The sequence below is a fragment of the Chrysemys picta genome, chromosome 3 (genome assembly GCF_011386835.1).
Source record: "Chrysemys picta bellii isolate R12L10 chromosome 3, ASM1138683v2, whole genome shotgun sequence".
Classification (NCBI taxonomy): domain Eukaryota; kingdom Metazoa; phylum Chordata; order Testudines; family Emydidae; genus Chrysemys; species Chrysemys picta.
Window position 1 is genome coordinate 168,661,681 of NC_088793.1, and position 17,457 is coordinate 168,679,137.

At 38.4% G+C, this 17,457-nt stretch overlaps 1 protein-coding gene across 10 annotated transcripts in view; it reads right to left on the bottom strand.

The window, feature by feature from the left end:
- Positions 1 to 3,449: 3,449 nt before the first annotated feature.
- The window catches only part of SYT14 (synaptotagmin 14), a 210,480-nt gene continuing 196,472 nt past the window's right edge, over positions 3,450 to 17,457 (bottom strand). For 7 of the 10 annotated variants that reach the window (XM_065589530.1, XM_042855127.2, XM_005301231.5 and 4 more), the window contains 2 exons: positions 14,062 to 14,118; positions 3,450 to 12,860 (listed from right to left, as the gene is read on the bottom strand). In XM_065589530.1, coding sequence (XP_065445602.1) covers positions 12,547 to 12,860; positions 14,062 to 14,118 — 371 coding nt within the window. In that variant the 3' untranslated portion in view covers positions 3,450 to 12,546. The remainder of the gene's footprint in view (positions 12,861 to 14,061; positions 14,119 to 17,457) is intronic. The other 3 variants (XM_065589531.1, XM_005301232.5, XM_024101192.3) reach the window with 1 other exon arrangement.

Below are 17,457 nucleotides of genomic sequence, written 5' to 3' on the forward strand. Positions count from 1 at the left end.
AACTGAGGACAGAACTTGGTCCATGGAGGACAATACACATGATGATCATTGATCATGGCAGCGATGTAGATATTTAAATCGAACACATGTAAACCAACAGATATCATACTGAATTTTTTATTCACTGCATCATGAAACTTTTCCAATTCTCCACTTTACATATTTTCAGAGTGTCTTAAATTTTCTTTTCTCTTTATACTTAACTTACAGGAATATAGTGGGTCAAATGATCATGTTGTCGTAGATCTTATATCACAGATTATGTTCAATTATGAACACAAGGCCAAACTTTTATTAATAAATACAATATTAATAATAGTTTGTTCTTATAGTAGATGTCTGGAGGCATGAGAGAGCTACGCTGCAATTTGAACCACCTGTCCTCTTTTCTTTCCATATGCCAAAAAGCAAGGGAGCCAATAACCAATGCATAATCCCATCCCATGCGCATGTCCTACTGAGCACATTATCCCTCTGCCAGCTGTGAAAATTGGTTGATACACCAGCTGTGTGATCTGCTAAAAACCACATTACTTACTGTATGTTTAGTATTTGTAATACTTTTTTCTACGACTAATTTTTCATACACTACTCACCTGCAACGTTGCTGGCTGTCATCCTCTATGATGGTCTACGTGCCCCCACTGGCTGCTGGTCTGCTTTCCAAGGTCCACCACCACCACTTGGTTCTATAACCCCTTCTTGCTCCCAAGCCCTCCTCATCCTCATTTGCTGGGGGAAAGCATCTACATTTGCCTTTTCAGGCAAAGGTATTGCATGTCTGATGGCTATGTTGTGCAGAGGGCATGGGCATGACTTATAGTTGTTCTGAAAAGCTCTTTATCCCAAAACATGCACCAAACTCCATGTGGAGTAACAAGACACTTGCACTCGCACAAGCTTTGGAAAATTTCAGCATTAACACTGACAAGATCAACATTAACATACTTGCAGAAGTCTTGTGGGCTGAGGAGATGATTATGGGGGTCTGGGAAATGAGGAATGGTACAGCAAAGACACACTCCCCCTTCTGCATTCTGTCCTGGCCCAAGCTGCCTGGATTGTGCCACTTCCACTGGCAGCACTGGAGAGAACGATAGGGCTCCTAATAATATGTTTTCCAATCTTTTGGGTAGAGAAAATTTTGGTTTTGTTTCATTTTAAGCATTTTAACTAATCAATTGTTTTGTTTTATTTTTTGCATGTATGTAGTTTTGGTAAAACCCCATGATTAAAAAGTATGTACTCCCACACTTTTGAAAGCAGAGATACCGTGACGGCTCCAGAAGTTTTATTCTAATATGCATAATAAAATCACTAGAGAGTGCTGTGTTATTGAAAGTGTAACCTTTAGTAAAATGTTTAAGTCAAACCCCAACTATCTTAGGTTATTTAACTCTGTCTTTTAAAAACTTCATATAACTTAAACGTACAGCTGTTCTGCAAAATCTGTAGGTAGAATAAATTCACAGAAGCCTAGATGAGGTCTACAAAATACTATAGGAGCCTTCTTCGGAGGCCAATCAAAATAGTCACCTGAATGTTCCTTTATTTGCATTTGGAGGATATATGGTACCAAAGTGCTTTAAAAATTCTGTAGTTAGAAGATTCAAGACACAGGCAGAGCCTATGAGAGTTGCAAAAGGAACTGAGGAAACTCTTTAAAAAGCTCAGAAATAGCGCAAAAGGGAGTGCATTGTGTCCAGATTTAGCTTCAGGAAATTAAGATCCCATTCTTTCCCTAAAACTCAAACTCCATAGAACTGTCAACCTGCTATCACTATTTGCTAAATAGTGGAGTTCATTAGATTTGCACAAGACCCAGTGAATTCCAAAGTAAAAGAAACATAATTAGCTATTGCAACTGATTTTTCTTTCTTTCAAATATTTTCCAGCTATTAAGGTTCAAATGTAGAAGGTTGGACTCCTTGAATGGAAAATTGCTTTTTAATTAACAAAGGATACCTTAGCAAAAATGGTTTACATAGTGATCAATAGAAACACAAAGAGAGAGAGAAGGTAGACAAAAATTATAAATCCTTACACAGTCTCAAGCATGTAAATAACAGTCTTAAAGCTGTCGTATATACATAAGCTGTGAACGGTTCCATAATATACAGTTCGTTGATGAGTTTTAGTTGTATGTGTGTATGGGTACGGGTATACCTACAAATACATGATGGAAATTTTCCATAAACCCTTTTTCTGAAACCAGGCAGGAAATGTCTATTTTAACAACAACAGACATGCTGGAACCTCTTCTGCTTTTTATAAAAAGACAACTTGACAGCAGTAACTTTTTATGCACATTGGAGACGTTTAGGGTTAATGTAAGCTAGTATCAAATTTTAAAGTAGTTTTTAGCTAGCTAATGATAGGGAAAGGAAAACAAAACAACACATTTCTGACAATACTCAATTTGAGATACTGTGATACAGTGTGACATTTAATTATAAATCCGTCTCTAACATAAAATATTGCTAACACCTCACAATTTGATACATGATATGCAGATCTGCACATTCACTGATAGAACTCCATTTTTGTCTACATCCAGCTGAAATGCCATGAGAAAATGTCTTCATCTAGACAATATCTCTTTCAAAGTCCTAAATATCTAATAAATCATGTGAGTAGTTGAAAAAGGAGTCATTCATTTTTTAATCCTGTTACTGTCAGAATATAGAACAAACTGATTTACAGAGAATGTTAATTTCTGTTTATCTGACCTAAAATACAATAAAGGAATAGATGGGCAAGAAAGTTTGATAATAAAGGGCAAATTCAGTTTCAGGCATCAGTTAAGGGTCCTTGTTTCTAGCTGGAGATCAAAGCATAAAGATGAAGAGTTCTTTATGTTTCCATTTCTAGTGTCAACAAAAAAGATAGCCCTTTTTAGGAAGGGGGAAAAACCCCAAACCACTAATTGGGCATTGATGTTTCACTTCAAAAAAGTTAATCAGGAAGGCTTCTGGTTAATTCATGGAATTATGGGTTGAAAGGCTGTCAGTGACTTGATCAGAATGTACTGATTTTATTTTCTGTCATTTTTATAGTCTGATATTTAAAATTCTTTTTCATGTGCTGAATAAGACTTGGAAAGTATGGTATGTTCTCTTAAACTGCTTTTGTTGTCGTAAGTCTTTGTTAAGGGTGTGCAAACAATTTGCAATGATAGAAGAAAATGGAATATGAAAACCCTGTAACTTTATAGACTAATCATCTAATGAAAAGAATTTAAAATGGAAACATAATGGTTGGAGGTTTTGTTATATTATGAATATTAACCACGTGCTTTTAGTATGATATGTATTTGTCTTGGTAAGGGCAATGTAGATATACAGATAAATTATGCTATCAGGGCTTCAGACAGGAATAGGCTTGAAATTACCAGGCTTCTTGAAGTTGTACATTCCTGATATAGGCATTAAATGAGTAAAATAAGGTTAAATATGTCTGCACTGTTTATTTGTATTTTTGTTTGCTTTGTGGGCACATTTGATTAACACACACATACAGATACAAATCAACTGTTTTGCTACTGATACAATAATGTACAACCAGTCAGAAAAAAGATATCTTCTATTCCCAGCAGTGAATCACATTTACATATGTCAATGTTATATTAGTTCAATGAGATCCATATTGTCACTTCAGTAATTCTATGGTAGCAAGCCCCAAAGTTATTTGTCCAATGAATTAGAAACAGGGCTGGTTCTTTGGTTAAAACCATGTGACTAACATCAGACACAAGAGTCTGTTAACTACAAACAATCATGTGAAGAAGTTTCTCGGGATGCAGCTGAGAAGGGAAGAGGGACAACTTTTAACCTCCCAAGAAAGTGTACTATGTTAAACTGACCTGCCATTTAAAACCTTCTGTACTAGAACTAATCTGGTTAAGACATTTCTCAAATTACAGTGACATTGTTTATACATGATAACATCAGTTTCTCTACATATAAGTTTTATACAAAAGAAACAAGGCATCGAGTGTATCAGTGGCATATAGGCAGTATAAAAGTATGTGAATAAAATGCTACATACTGTATATTTAATACACTCATATAAAATTTGGTGGATGTGTGCTCGCTCCATACAAATACTGCTTCACAAGCCCATATTTTTATATATTTTAATGAAAGAATGAATTACAATGTGAAATAAACACATTTTAATAACCTGGCTAACAGCATAATTCAGTACAGTATTTGAATTCACTAAGCAGATTAGTTATTAGTTTATAGTCACCAAGTTTGATATCATTTAAGATGAAGGGAACTAGAATCTATAACCATAATTACGGGGCAGACCCTGCATCCCTTATATGTGGGAGAAGTCCCACTTAAGTCAATAGGACTGCTCATTGAGGGCTCAGTTCTGCCATTGTTACTCATGTACCTTGCTCTGTGAGTGGTCTCGCTGAAACCTGTGGAACTACTTGTGCAGTAAAGTTCTACTCAACATGAAGGAGTGTGGCAGAATCAGACCCTGAGTAGGGGCAGTAGGTTCAGGCCCTTAATCATTAGTACAGCACTTTAGATTGTTTAACAGAGATGTAGCTTTGCTCATAGAGCATTTAACTTTACATTGTTAGATCAATTTTTATAAAAATAGATAAGAAAGCTCTGTAAGAAAGTATATATACTGTAGAGGGAAAAGCTTCTCCTTAAAACAAGCAAAGAGAGGGAAAAAGTAAATAAAAGATTTCCCTAATTACACTTTGTCAGGAAAATGACATTAAAAACAGTTGTAATAAATGAAACAGTTCCAAGCATTAATGAACCTTGTGGTTTACTGGAAAGAACAGCAAACTAGCTGTATTGTAATAAAAGAGCGCTGATTTTTATTTTTTTTTACAATTTCTTAAAACATTCAAACTGCTTTAGAAATTTTCTTAAAATATCATAATGAACCATATCAAAACTGACTACCAAAACTTGTTCAAAGTTCAGCTCCTGACTGTATCGTGCAAGTCTTAGAAATTTCCCTGTATCTCAATGCCACACTAATGTTTCTAGCTCATTTGGCAGATTCTTACAAGTTTATATTTTGGAAATCAATCAGAAGTTATACATCAATCCACTCTAGGTATATAATGGATGGATGTAGGATTTTGGAAAGCACACTACTACAATTAACTGGATACAGTGGCCCAGATTCATCTCCATGGACACAAGAGGAAAGGGGAGGTACAAATTACATCCGCACTGCACCCAGGAGCTACTCATCTTTGTTGGAAGGCAGGTGATAGTAGTGCTGCCATTCTCCCTCCAACGGGTTTCTGCCATGGGTGGGCAGCTTTAGTTGATGGGTGGAGCTCCCTAGGAACTCGTGGTCTGGGTTGCACTAACAAAAGTTAGTACTGTCCATGGAGGGATTCAGACACAATATTTATATAGGGCCAAGTTATGCACTCAGTCACACCATTTTAAATAAGAAGTAACTTCATTGAAGTCCATATTTACAAGGCTGTAACCTAGATCTAAATCAAGTAGCTGAGCCTGAAGAGGTTCGACAGGGCCTATGGCAGGGAAGAACAGGGCCGCCCGGGGGGGTGGGGGGGCAGCAAGTGGGGCAATTTGGCCCGGGCCCCGCGAGCCCTGGCCCGGCAGCGATCTGGGTCTTTGGCAGCGGGTCCTTCAGTGCTGCCGAAGACACGGAGTGACTGAAGGACCCCCCCGCCGCTGAAATGCCGCTGAAGACCCGGAGCGACTGAAGGGCTCCCTGCCGCTGAAGACCCGGACTGCTGCCGGGTGAGTACAAGCGCCACAGCTCCCCTGCTTTGCCCCAGGCCCCTGAATCCTCTGGGCGGCCCTGGGGAAGAATTCCAGCTCCTAGGGTACAGAAGGGTAGCAGTAAAGCTGTAAACTTGCAGTAATCCCCACCATTCAAGAGGAGGCAACAGCCAGTGGTAAACACCACAGCAAGCCAATGACCTCTGCTCCTCCCACATCCCTTAAATAGGGTGTGTTGGAACCCATAGAGCAAAGTGTGCCTTTTATGTGGTGTAGCCCCCACAAATCCTGCCCCCACTGCACAACAACACAGCATTGGTTTTCCGATGTCTGGGGTCCAGGGACTAGACTTACCTCTGAGAGCAGAATTTGATCCATACACCAAAAGGCTGTTTAACACTGTCAAACTTATTTTTAATTCTCACATTCTTTGCTGACATTTTATCAGGCATTCATTCAGTGACAAGCAAATGCTTCCATGGATCTGCCCCACAAAAAATACTAACAAAACGAAACATCTCCCTACAGTACGTTACAAAACCTGATAACAGATTTAAGAGATTACAAGATATAGGATATTCCTGGGGCAGTTTACTTTAGCACTGTACTTTTCTGAATGCTACAGTTAAAACAATCAAAATATGTGTGGACCATTTTTATTAAATGTTAAATTAATGCTAAAGTAAAAGAAAGAATCCAGAAGTTGGAACAAATAGAACCAAAGAGGAGAGAAAAAGATTATTTAAATACTTAAATTTGAGACTCAAACTGCCTCCTTATAATTGGCTTTTACCTCCATTCATAATTGAAATCACATTTGGTTGTGTTGCAGGTACCATGTTATATCAGTGCTCTAATCTGCTGATCCTATTACTCTCTTGGGGTTGGGTCTATTCTCCCGTTAATGTCTGTGAGTTCCCCTCATTAACATTAATAGAAGTTAGGCATGCATTTCAATAGGAGACTATATATAAATATATATAAAATATATATATATATAAATATCTAGCTGTTACTGAAAATTCAACATAAGGAGAGAGGATAGTCTGCTTTACTTACTCCTGGAGGAATTCTGCACCAAAAAAATAAAAATTCTGCACACACTATTTTAAAATTCTGCAAATTTTATTTGTCAAAATAACACTATATAATCACACCAGTTTCAATTATTTTGATAATTTATTTCAAAATACCTGTCAGCAAATATGTCTGTCACAATACAGACATAAAAAATTCCCCCAGGAATATAGAGTTAAAGAAACCCCTATAACAATTCCCAGTTCCTGCTTCTCTGCCCCCTTCCCCTCCCCCAGAGCCCAGTCAGGGGGCCATACACTCACACCCCCTGCCCCCCCAGAACCCAGCCATGGCCCACCCAGCCCAGATACTCATATCCCCTTCCTCCCAGCTTCAGCCCCCCCAGAAGACTCACACACCCTTTCCCCCCAGAGGCCAGCTGCAGGCCCCCAGCCCAGACACTCACAGACCCTACCCTCTTAGAGCCCAGGGATCCAGAGGGAGAAACAGCCTGATGCTGGGTCCTGGGCTTGCAGGGAGTTTCCTGTGCACTGCCGTCTCCTTCCTTCAGGCTGTGTTGGGAACTGCAACTGCTGGGAACCCTCCAGTTCCCTCCCCTTCCCCCTGGCCTTGTCTTCTATTTGTGAGATGGGCTCTGACAGGTCCTGTGGCCCCTGGTGGCAGCTAACATTTCTGCAGCCCATTTCTGCGGCAGGGGGCAAAGAAAATTCTGCATGCACAAAATTAATTTCTGCAAAATTCTGCATTGCACAGTGGTGCAGAATTCCCCCAGGAGTATTTACTGACAAGCCATAATATTAGAGACCTGCTTTAGACAAGGCAGCATTCCTCCAGACAAGTGTGATGGATAGGTAAAGAGGCTGATCCTTCTCTCAATTAAGTCAATGGGAGGTTTTATTGTATTAAAAGAGAGTTTTCCCAAATTCCATCCTTTCATCTCTTTGTTGAAGCTCTGGTGGCTTTGTAATCTACAAGGGCAGTATATATCAAAGAAAGAGAAATTTACAACAATAATCTAAAAGCTAGTCATAATGTAGGGGAATGACCGAATCATAATAACAGGAATTATTTGGTTTTAGTTTGGGAGACCATTTTTAAAAAGATAATATTTGTTGAGTTCAGGTTGTCTACTGACTCTAATGGTGCAAGGTATCCAAAATTGGGTCAATTGCCTTATTTTGCCCTCCACTTCAGTGCCTTGTGATAAGAGGTGCTGAGGGCCCTCACCCTCAAAGTCAAGTAGCTGAGGACAACGGAAGTTGAGGGTGCCTACCATCTCACAGGACCAGACCCCTTAGTGAGGACAGAGAATGAACAAATACAGAAACACAAAGTGGAGGAGGTAGGAAAAAAAAGAAACCACCCAAAAAGTGTCAGGTGGGAAAATAATAAAAACAGGCACTATTGTAACCAATAGGAATGATTGCAATAGTTTATGGGTGAAAGTCTCTAGAGTGCTGAAAAACTGTCTCCTATAGTATCTGCAATAAAACCAGTCGGTGGTTTGGGTACTGTCGCCTACTCCATTATAGCCTGTGGACTTGTTTAGTTGATAAATAGAGCCTGTGACACCAGTAAAAGGGCATGCCTTTGTTTCAAGTAATCACTGTATTTTGAACCTTCATTTTATTAATATGCTCTGAGGATTTTAATTATGTTTAGAAACTATGCTGTATTTGTCAAGTAGCTGAATCCATAGCTCTTGTATACCAGCAAATCCTCAGCTGCTGCTGTGTCAGCAAGAAGCTAGACCCTACTTTAAGGCTGAATTGTGGCTTTGCCACAAGCCCAGCACAAGGGGCAGCATGTAGATGTGCTGCCGCAGGAGCAGACCGGGAACCAGACTGTGACTGCGAGTGCCATGCCCCCTCTTGCTCAGGGCGAAGTTAGCTGCACCAGTCCTATACCTGGCACGGAGTCACTCTCCCCAGAGCATGGATTCCAGATGTTCTGGCTGGCAAATGAGGGAATGGAGCCAAGGCTCTGTCCACTCCCCACCCACCTGCACAGGAAGCTGTCCTCTCTCTTGCACTGCTATGTTACTGGCCAGTGCAGGGGAGTAACAGGGCACCTGGTAACTTCATACTCCCTCGTATTGGCCTGTTAGGTCACAATCTGGCCCTTAATCTTGTGTGCAATTCAAGTATGAAGCCAATCACTCTCTTTCACTTTTGTAATCCTTTTTTCAAAGAGCTATGTATAGTATGGAAGATTTTAATCCTTTCTTCAAATATATAGGTATATATATTGCTGAAAAGATAGAAAACCCTTTTAAGTGTAGTTTCTCCAAGAAACCTTGCATATTTTATGTCAATCCAAGGGGTAAAAAACCATTGCAGTGTTGTATCAAAAATCAGTATCAATTCAAGGATTGTAATCTCTGTGTAATTCTGATATACAGGACAAAAATAATTTAATCATTTGATAAATTCTTATAAGTGCTGACTGTACCTTTAAAACAGAGGTCTGTAAACAACAGAAAAAGTCAAGAGAAAATAGAATCATGCACAATTTTGAGGCAAGCACAAAGGCCCTGTTCTGATTTCTTTCTACTACATACCAGTGTTTTTGTTCTTTGGATTGTCTTTCCTTGGTTGAGGTTTGTTCTATCTGAATGCATACAAAAGACTCTGTGCATCAGCTACTGGGGTAAGGTTTGCACAAAGCTTTATCTAAAGGCAGAATTAGAATATGGGAGTGTATATTCACATTAAGCAAATTATTTATAAAACAAAAAAACTCGCAAAATCACAAGTCATAACACTGACCTAGGAATAAAGAACAACATAGCAGTTACCCGTTCTACCGCCAATTTATAAAAATTCCCAGGTGAATTCCAGTAGATGATGATGTGATTAGTTTTGAAAGACAAAAACACCTGACCACATTCTATTACCTGTATATGATGTCCATGTAAAATTAGAAATTCCTTTAAGCTCTTCCCTTAAAGTCTATGATTCTATGATATACATTTATACTGCAGGAGCCTAAATAAGTAAGACCTTTAACTTTGTGATACACTTATTGAATCTGAAGTCTATGAAAATCATATATAAAAATGTTGGAAGAGCATCATGATCTAACAAAAAGAATCTCGTTAGATGTACTCAACATGCATCTAGACATGTTTTGTCTAAATTAATATGTTAATGTCTTATATGTCAGAATTGTTAATACATGAAAATGTCATTCCTAAACAATATCACTTTTCAAAAGGAATTTGATTGCTCACATAGTTTAGTGTAGTTTGGGTTCCTTTTCCAGGTTACAGACTCACCAAGTTTAATTTGTAATATAGTCTGTGATGACCTGAGATATCTCCCATGCTCTGCAATGGAATTATCTTGTTCAATAGTCACTGTGAAATACTGTACATCACTTTATACAGTGAAACCTGTACAAGAGACAACCCTTGACAGACAATATTTGATCTTAGAAGACTGCCTCAGAATATTCACAAATATACCCTTGGTCACGTATGACATGTTTCCTGGTAGTAACTCAGTAAATAACAAGTGTGTCTATTGTAAGTGAAACCAAAACGAGCTGGGGAAATGGAGGTGGTTTTTCTTATGTACATAAAATTAACGTATATTTGTATTTAAACATTTATGAGTTTGAAGTTGCACCTCACAAACTGAGCAACAAACAGAACTGGAAAGAACTCTTTATACTGTACTGCTACTTACAATGTTTCTGGCTAATCAAAGTTCTTGGATGTTTGAATTACCAAAATGAAGTTTATTGTGCCTTACATAAAAAACAACATGCAAGACAGGAAAGAAAATTCCTGTGGCAATGTTCTGAGAAATCCTTACGTTAATAAAAACTGAAGGCCCTGTTCTGCAAATACAACCATCCGTTTGTATTAGCAGCTTCCACTAGTGTGATACGAAAGGCACAAAATAAACGTCAGTTGAAAACTGTAACGGGAGATGTCTTAGGAAAGGGGTTATGAAATCATTAAAGTATTGTGAGTATCTGAGCATCACATGATGTATCTTTAACATTATACACTTGCTGTATGCAATCACACAGTACCTGACTGTCTTTGTATCCCAAAGTTTGAACTGTTCAGAGGTAACAAGAAAGAGTTTTTTTCTTTCTCCAAATTCACTACAACATCAATAATTCTCACCAAAAATAATACAGCAATCGTACCCTCCTTCTCAGTGAATGCTGCACTGGGGACTTCATTACTTTTAAGAAATAAACTGCGGTATGTTTGCTCACATACTGTAGAGTAGCAATTAAGATGACATGAAAATTATTGTAACAAACAAAAAAAACGGTGTCATTACTTACTGAGTCATCCACAATATTTAGTAATCTGAATTGGATCTGGCAGTCAGTGTGAATTAGTGAAACTCTACTGTACTTACGGTACTTAGGCCCAAACCTCAGCTACACACACACACACACACACACACACACACACTTCCCTGTCGGTGGAAGTTGTGGGTATATATCCAAAGGCAAAATTTGTCCATTATGCTACAGCTTTTTTTCACCATGACATTGCTATGAAACCAACCGTGCCAGCCTTACATAGATGCAGAGCAAATGGACCCATACATTTGGGAGTTCAATGTTCCATGCAAGCCCTGACTCATGGGTTAGCCCTATTTCTCTCTGGCACCCGGAAAATAGAGAGGAAATAACTCTCTTCTAGATCCCCTGTATTCCTCCTCCAGCAACAAGACTAGAAATTATGGTTCTTGAAACTCTGCAATTCATATGACCAGCCATGGAAACAAAAATATCTTTCTTTTCCCCAAAATCACAGAATTGGTCCTTTGCCTTAGCAGTTTAACTACTACTGTTTCTTTTGTGATCTTTCAACATAATCTTCACAATATTGACATTTTAAAGAAATGCATATCAATTGGTTTAATGAAAAGATATTTTTAGTAAACTCGTGCTCTATAAGCTTCCTATATTGGAATACATGAATACAGGAAGTGCTTTCAACAGAAAGTTACATAGTTTTACAGTACAACCTGTCTAAACAGACTTGCAAGGGACCAGAACAGTGATCTGGTCTCTTTGGGTGAGGCACAAGCACAGGCAAATGGGGAAAAACCCAATTTATGCCACAATGTGGAGCTTGTTCCTGTCACAGATTGAAGAAACATTTATTTTATGTCAAAGTTCACCTGATTCCACTGAGTCCTAGAGTTTTTCAGACTAATTTCACATCAGAAATGAAAAGTTAATTCAACTAAGCCCTAAAAAACAAAATCAATCTAAAATAACAATATATTCAATATTAAGCTTTCTTCCCAAGTGGTGGTGATTTTTTGTTGTTGTTTGGTTTTCTTGTTTCACAGTTTAATAATTTGTTTCTTGTATTAAAGGCCAGTGTCCCTAAATCGGGACGTTGGCAGGTCAGAAACTAAAAATATAAGAGCACTAAAAAACCCCAACGTGATAGGAGGATTTTATAATAATTTGGGGATTTTTACATAAAATATATTTGAATTGCTAAATAGAAAATAATCCCAAACTAAACAGTATTGAATGCATCAAGGGGATGGAGCAATTGCTCTCTCGTCTGTGTACAGAAAGGTTTAATCTGACACCAGTGAGGTATCTGACAAATTAATTGAAGAAAATGTGTAAAATGTTCTGCTCCATCGCACATTGTGCATTCTTTAAGGTGGAAGGTTGAATTTGTCACTTCCATAACAGATCTCTTGGTGGTGACTAAGGGACAGTCTTGTTAAACATGGAACTCCCTGGAACCACAACTGACCCTTGGTACTACCTATTAAGACTCTAGTAATGAGTGCCATCTACAGATTTGTTGTCCTTTGGATTCTTTCATTTCAGTCCAGTGATTTAGTTCCTCTTCTCCTGAGCTGTTGAGACCTAGAGAAATCCAGCCTATCATCTCTTTTCGTTTCATGCTGCGTTTATTATACACAGACAGTATAAGCGTCACATCTGAAAGCTGAAATAGTGCCACTTGAAAAATGAAGGTTTCTTTGTATACTGGATTTGGCTGCCCTCGGCGGATGGATGTCTTGCACTTGGACATCTCCTGACCCATGGAATTCAGCAGTGTTAACTTAACATATGTATCTACAAAATAAATAACATTTTGGAATGTTAGCTGTGTGTTAGACTAGGACTTTTTGCTAATGAGATCTATAACAACATACTACATAAGGATATGGTGTATACCATGTTGATTGAACATAGCTCAGTTTGGAGATACATAGTTATAATGTGAAGAAGATGATAAGTAAGCAAAAATATTTGTATTGCGCTAATGACGTAGCTGGTATTTTCACTAAGTTAATGAGTTTAGTTAAAGGTATTCCTCATAATCCTTCTCTTCCTCCCCCGCCCCCCCCCCCCGACATCTGTACACAAAGCAGACTTGTATAGCATTAACACTTAGCAAGCTTCAACTAGCCACAACACTGTAAAGCATATCACTGAGTTTTCAGAAAATAAGAACACACAGAGTGGAATGAAGACAACTAATGAAGAGGAAAAACGAATGTTGGTGTGCAGCAATGACATCAAACAGCTACAGATGAAATGCTTAAAAAAAAATCTCTGCATGGATGTGGTTTCTTACTTAAGGCTTTTTGATTTTGTTTACATTTAAAGACCAAAATGTAGCCAAATGTATTAAATGGTGGATATTTACAAAACAGATTAAATCTCTTTTATAGTTCCTAGTTTCATGCAAGATTACATTTAATGTATTTTTGGAGAGAAAATAAATAATCTGTGCAGAATTTAACATGGTTCTTTAAGATGTGGCTTGCCTAGTGCTTTAGGAAGTACTTTCAAAACGCCGATGTAATGTTTAAAATCTATACTGTAAAATGCATTTAACACACCATGATTTTTAGTATTTGAGTGATAAGCCTTTTATTTTTAAAACTGTATTTTTTCTTGTTTGTCGTGACACCTGCATACTGTACACAGCATTTGTATTTCATAAAGTTATTAATCATTTTAAGAAATATACAATTGTCTGAAAAAAAATCTGCTTTTTTATTCCTTTCGTATACATGACAAGAAGATTATTAAAAGATTAGAGCTTGTGTGAAAAGGAAGCTCATTGAATGTTTTCACTTTTTAGATACTCTGAAATACCATCATCCATAATCAGAGATAAGTGCTACCACTACTTTTAAGAGTACCACAGATAATAAATGTACATTTTGGAAACTAACATGGTGGACAGCCATGGACAGCTTTACTGCTGGCAAGTTTTCTTTTGCATGAAAAAGACAACATCCAATTAGTCTCTACAGGAACTCACCTCGGATTATATAAACCTGTCCACCTATCAAGTGTTTTAGACAACAGAACAGTCCGTCTGACAACAGGGGGTGGAAAGCAGTAAAAGAAATAATGACCAGATGTCAATAGTTTGGTGAGAGAGGGTCAAAGGTTAAAGTTTAAGAGGAAACACTGTTCACTGGAGCGGAAGAACACAAAACCTTAGCAGTTCTGTTCGGATAGAGGATTGAACAAAAGGATTGTTGGGTAAAATTTAATGAAATGAGAATTTTGTACATTCATTGTGTAATCTTTACCAAAAAAATTACACTTCTTAAATAGCGGGAGATCTTAATATTAATAGTTATTGGATTTAAAGCACATTGAACATAGAAAGAATCATGCAAGTGATCAGATTATAAAAGACTAGGTTGATATCACTGTATATTCTTTATCAAACATTACACTTTTTCATGCAAACTCCAGCATATTAAGTAAGACTACACACAGTAATTATGCTCAGTATATTACAAATTATAGAATGAAAGATTATTGACCTGAAAAGTTAATCCTATAAATGTATAATGATTTTGGTCAGTCATTATATTTAATGTTACTTTGTGACTGTTTGAAGCAGAGATGAAGTTGAATCACAAAGTGAAACTGATCTAAACTTCTGCAAAGTTCACAGATGCTCAGACCTGGGATTCAAATGTGGGTCCATCTCTAGTTTAAAATTTAAACAACTCATTAATTAAAACTAATGCATACAATTATTACATGAAAGTTTATGCATTACTGTATCATTTTAAATTATAATGGAATTTTAAAAATACATAAAAGTTCATCAGGATTAGTACACTCATCTTCATCACACTATAGTGATAATTATACTATAGATACTATATCAGGTCAAATTCCAAACTCTGATTGTTAGTATAGGTCAGTCTGTAGCTTGATGAGTTCACTACAACTCTTATAACAGTAATAAAGATGCAGGAACCCTTCCAGGTTTGGTTTGAAAGGACTTCGCCCAATTTACATGGGTTCACAATCCCTCATCTACGAAAAGGGTCATGTCTGAACAAAACCTTACTTTTCACAGTTGAATCTCATTGTGATCCAGGGGTAAAAGTGGGATTCTATGGGATCATGAGTGTTTTAGCACTCATATCAGAACTAGAAATTAGATTACATCTCAGCTTTATGGAAACAACAGAACTCTGATCTCATGTTTGCACATATAGAATTAGGCCCTCATTATTATATTAATCAAAACATAAAATAATAAGGTAATTCCCAGTAACTGGGAAATGAATGAAAGTAGAATATTAGGGCACTGCCAGACTTGCCAGAAATAAAAAAGAAATCAAGATCAAATTTGCAATCTCTATTAGTTTTTGACTCCAAAGAGATGTCTCTGGAGCTGCTGCTTGGCAACACAAGGGCAGCTAAGATTACGCCATACTCTTCTCCAGCCATGATCACCAAGCTCAGCTCCAACCCTGCAGAAAGATATTCAGAGTGGGAGATGGAGGAGAGGGCTGAGACAAAGGTAATGAATGGGATAAGTAAAGAGCCAGGGAAAGGAGAGGAGAGAGTCTCAAGCCTTGGTGTCCCACTCCTGACTCAGCTGCTAAAGAAGAGAATCCCAGAGATGGGCAGGATAGGAAAACAGCTTTTTTAATGTTGTCAGCCTGCCAGGTAAACCTGCAAAACAGTAGGAAAATTGCAGATTGGGGACACTGTTCCCTCCAATTTTCCCCACCCATGTGTGGAATGAATTTTGTTATGTGGACCAATATGGAGGTGACATCTGACACATCACCTCCCTATTGGTGCACATAACAAAATTTATGTGGCGGGATGGGACTGAGGGGTTCGGAGTGTGGGAGGGGGCTCAGGGCTGGGACAGAGGGTTGGGGTGCAGGGGGTGAGGGCTCTGGCTGGGGATTGTGGGTTCTGGAGTGGGGCCAGGGATGAGGGGCTCAGGGCTGGGGCAGAGGGTTGGGGTGTTGGGGGATGAGAGCTCCAGCTGGGGGTGCGGGCCCTGGAGTGGGGCTGGGGATGAGGGGTTTGGGGTGCAGTGGGGCTCCCCAGGGCAACAATGGGGAGAGAGGACTCATCCCCACAGCTCTCTCTCCCTGCAGCAGCACCTGGACTGGAGGGGAGAGGCGCCTCTTCCCTGGCTGCTGCAGGTCTGGGACTGGGCTGGGTCGCTGGGGGGGGGGCTGTCCCTCAGCCGCAGCAGGTTCAGGGCTGAGCTGGGTCAGGGCCGGGGCAGGTCTGTGGCTTGGGGGGAGGCATCTCTACCTACTGCAGCCCCGAGCGCCTGCACAGCACTTAATAGGCAGCTGTGCGGCTGCGCAGTTTAGAGGGAACTTAGATTGGGGAATAATGTGGCCAAGGTCAGAACCTTCAGACATATCTGGCTATAACCTGCTTGAGTCAGACAGACACCTACTGAATTTTGCCAAGTTGGATCAGAGAATTAGAATGGAATCACATAGGAACCAAATAAAAAATGAATTCTGATTAGCTGGGCTTATTCTCCACATCACATGAGAAGGAGCAACCAGTCAGGGATGGAGGTAGGATTGTCCTGGAGTCTCAAGGAATTTAAGACTAATCTGTAATTAAAGTTATGTCATGTGAGGAAACATCCAGGAATACATCCAACCAAAATTGGGAACACTAGACAGAGGAAAAATACCATCTGATTTATTCCATGTATCTTATTTCAGCAAATTATGCTCAAACTCAAATTACAAACTTAGAAAATTTTGAGATATTTTTAGACACAGGTTCATCTCAAACCAAGGTTGATTTTGAGTACATTTTGCAGACTACGTTAGAATGAAAAAGTTTTCCCAGCTCCATCCAATGATGAATTTTCCAATTTAAGTGGTGATCTGTACTGCATCACATGGCAAAGGCTAGAATTTGTCTTAGATTGTCTTCTCTGAGATTTCCAAAGTTAAATATCTTTTCCAAATATATCACATACATATACAAGCACATACACAATTAAAGACTGTAGCATCAGTCTCCTAGTAACAGCAATAGCTTCACCATATTTACACTAGTGTTAGTTGGCACATACTTTTTCTTTAAAAACTGTAACTTTTTATTCCTGGCCTGTGATGTGAGGCATTAATAGTTTAGTGATTAATCATTATAATAAAAGGTAATTTATTAGTCAGTCATCATGAAAAATTAAAACAGTCTTGTCAACTTATAACTAATATTTTGAATTTTAGATTTTTGCTATTTCCCAACTGACTAGAAATATAAAACATGAAACAGATTAGTTGATGATTGCTCTATTTCATTTTGACTGGGTAAGACTAAATGATAGGATTGAAGTTCCCACCACTGAGAGCCCCACAAGTGCAGAAGTATTAGGATGATTAAAAAAAAAAAAAGATTATCACTC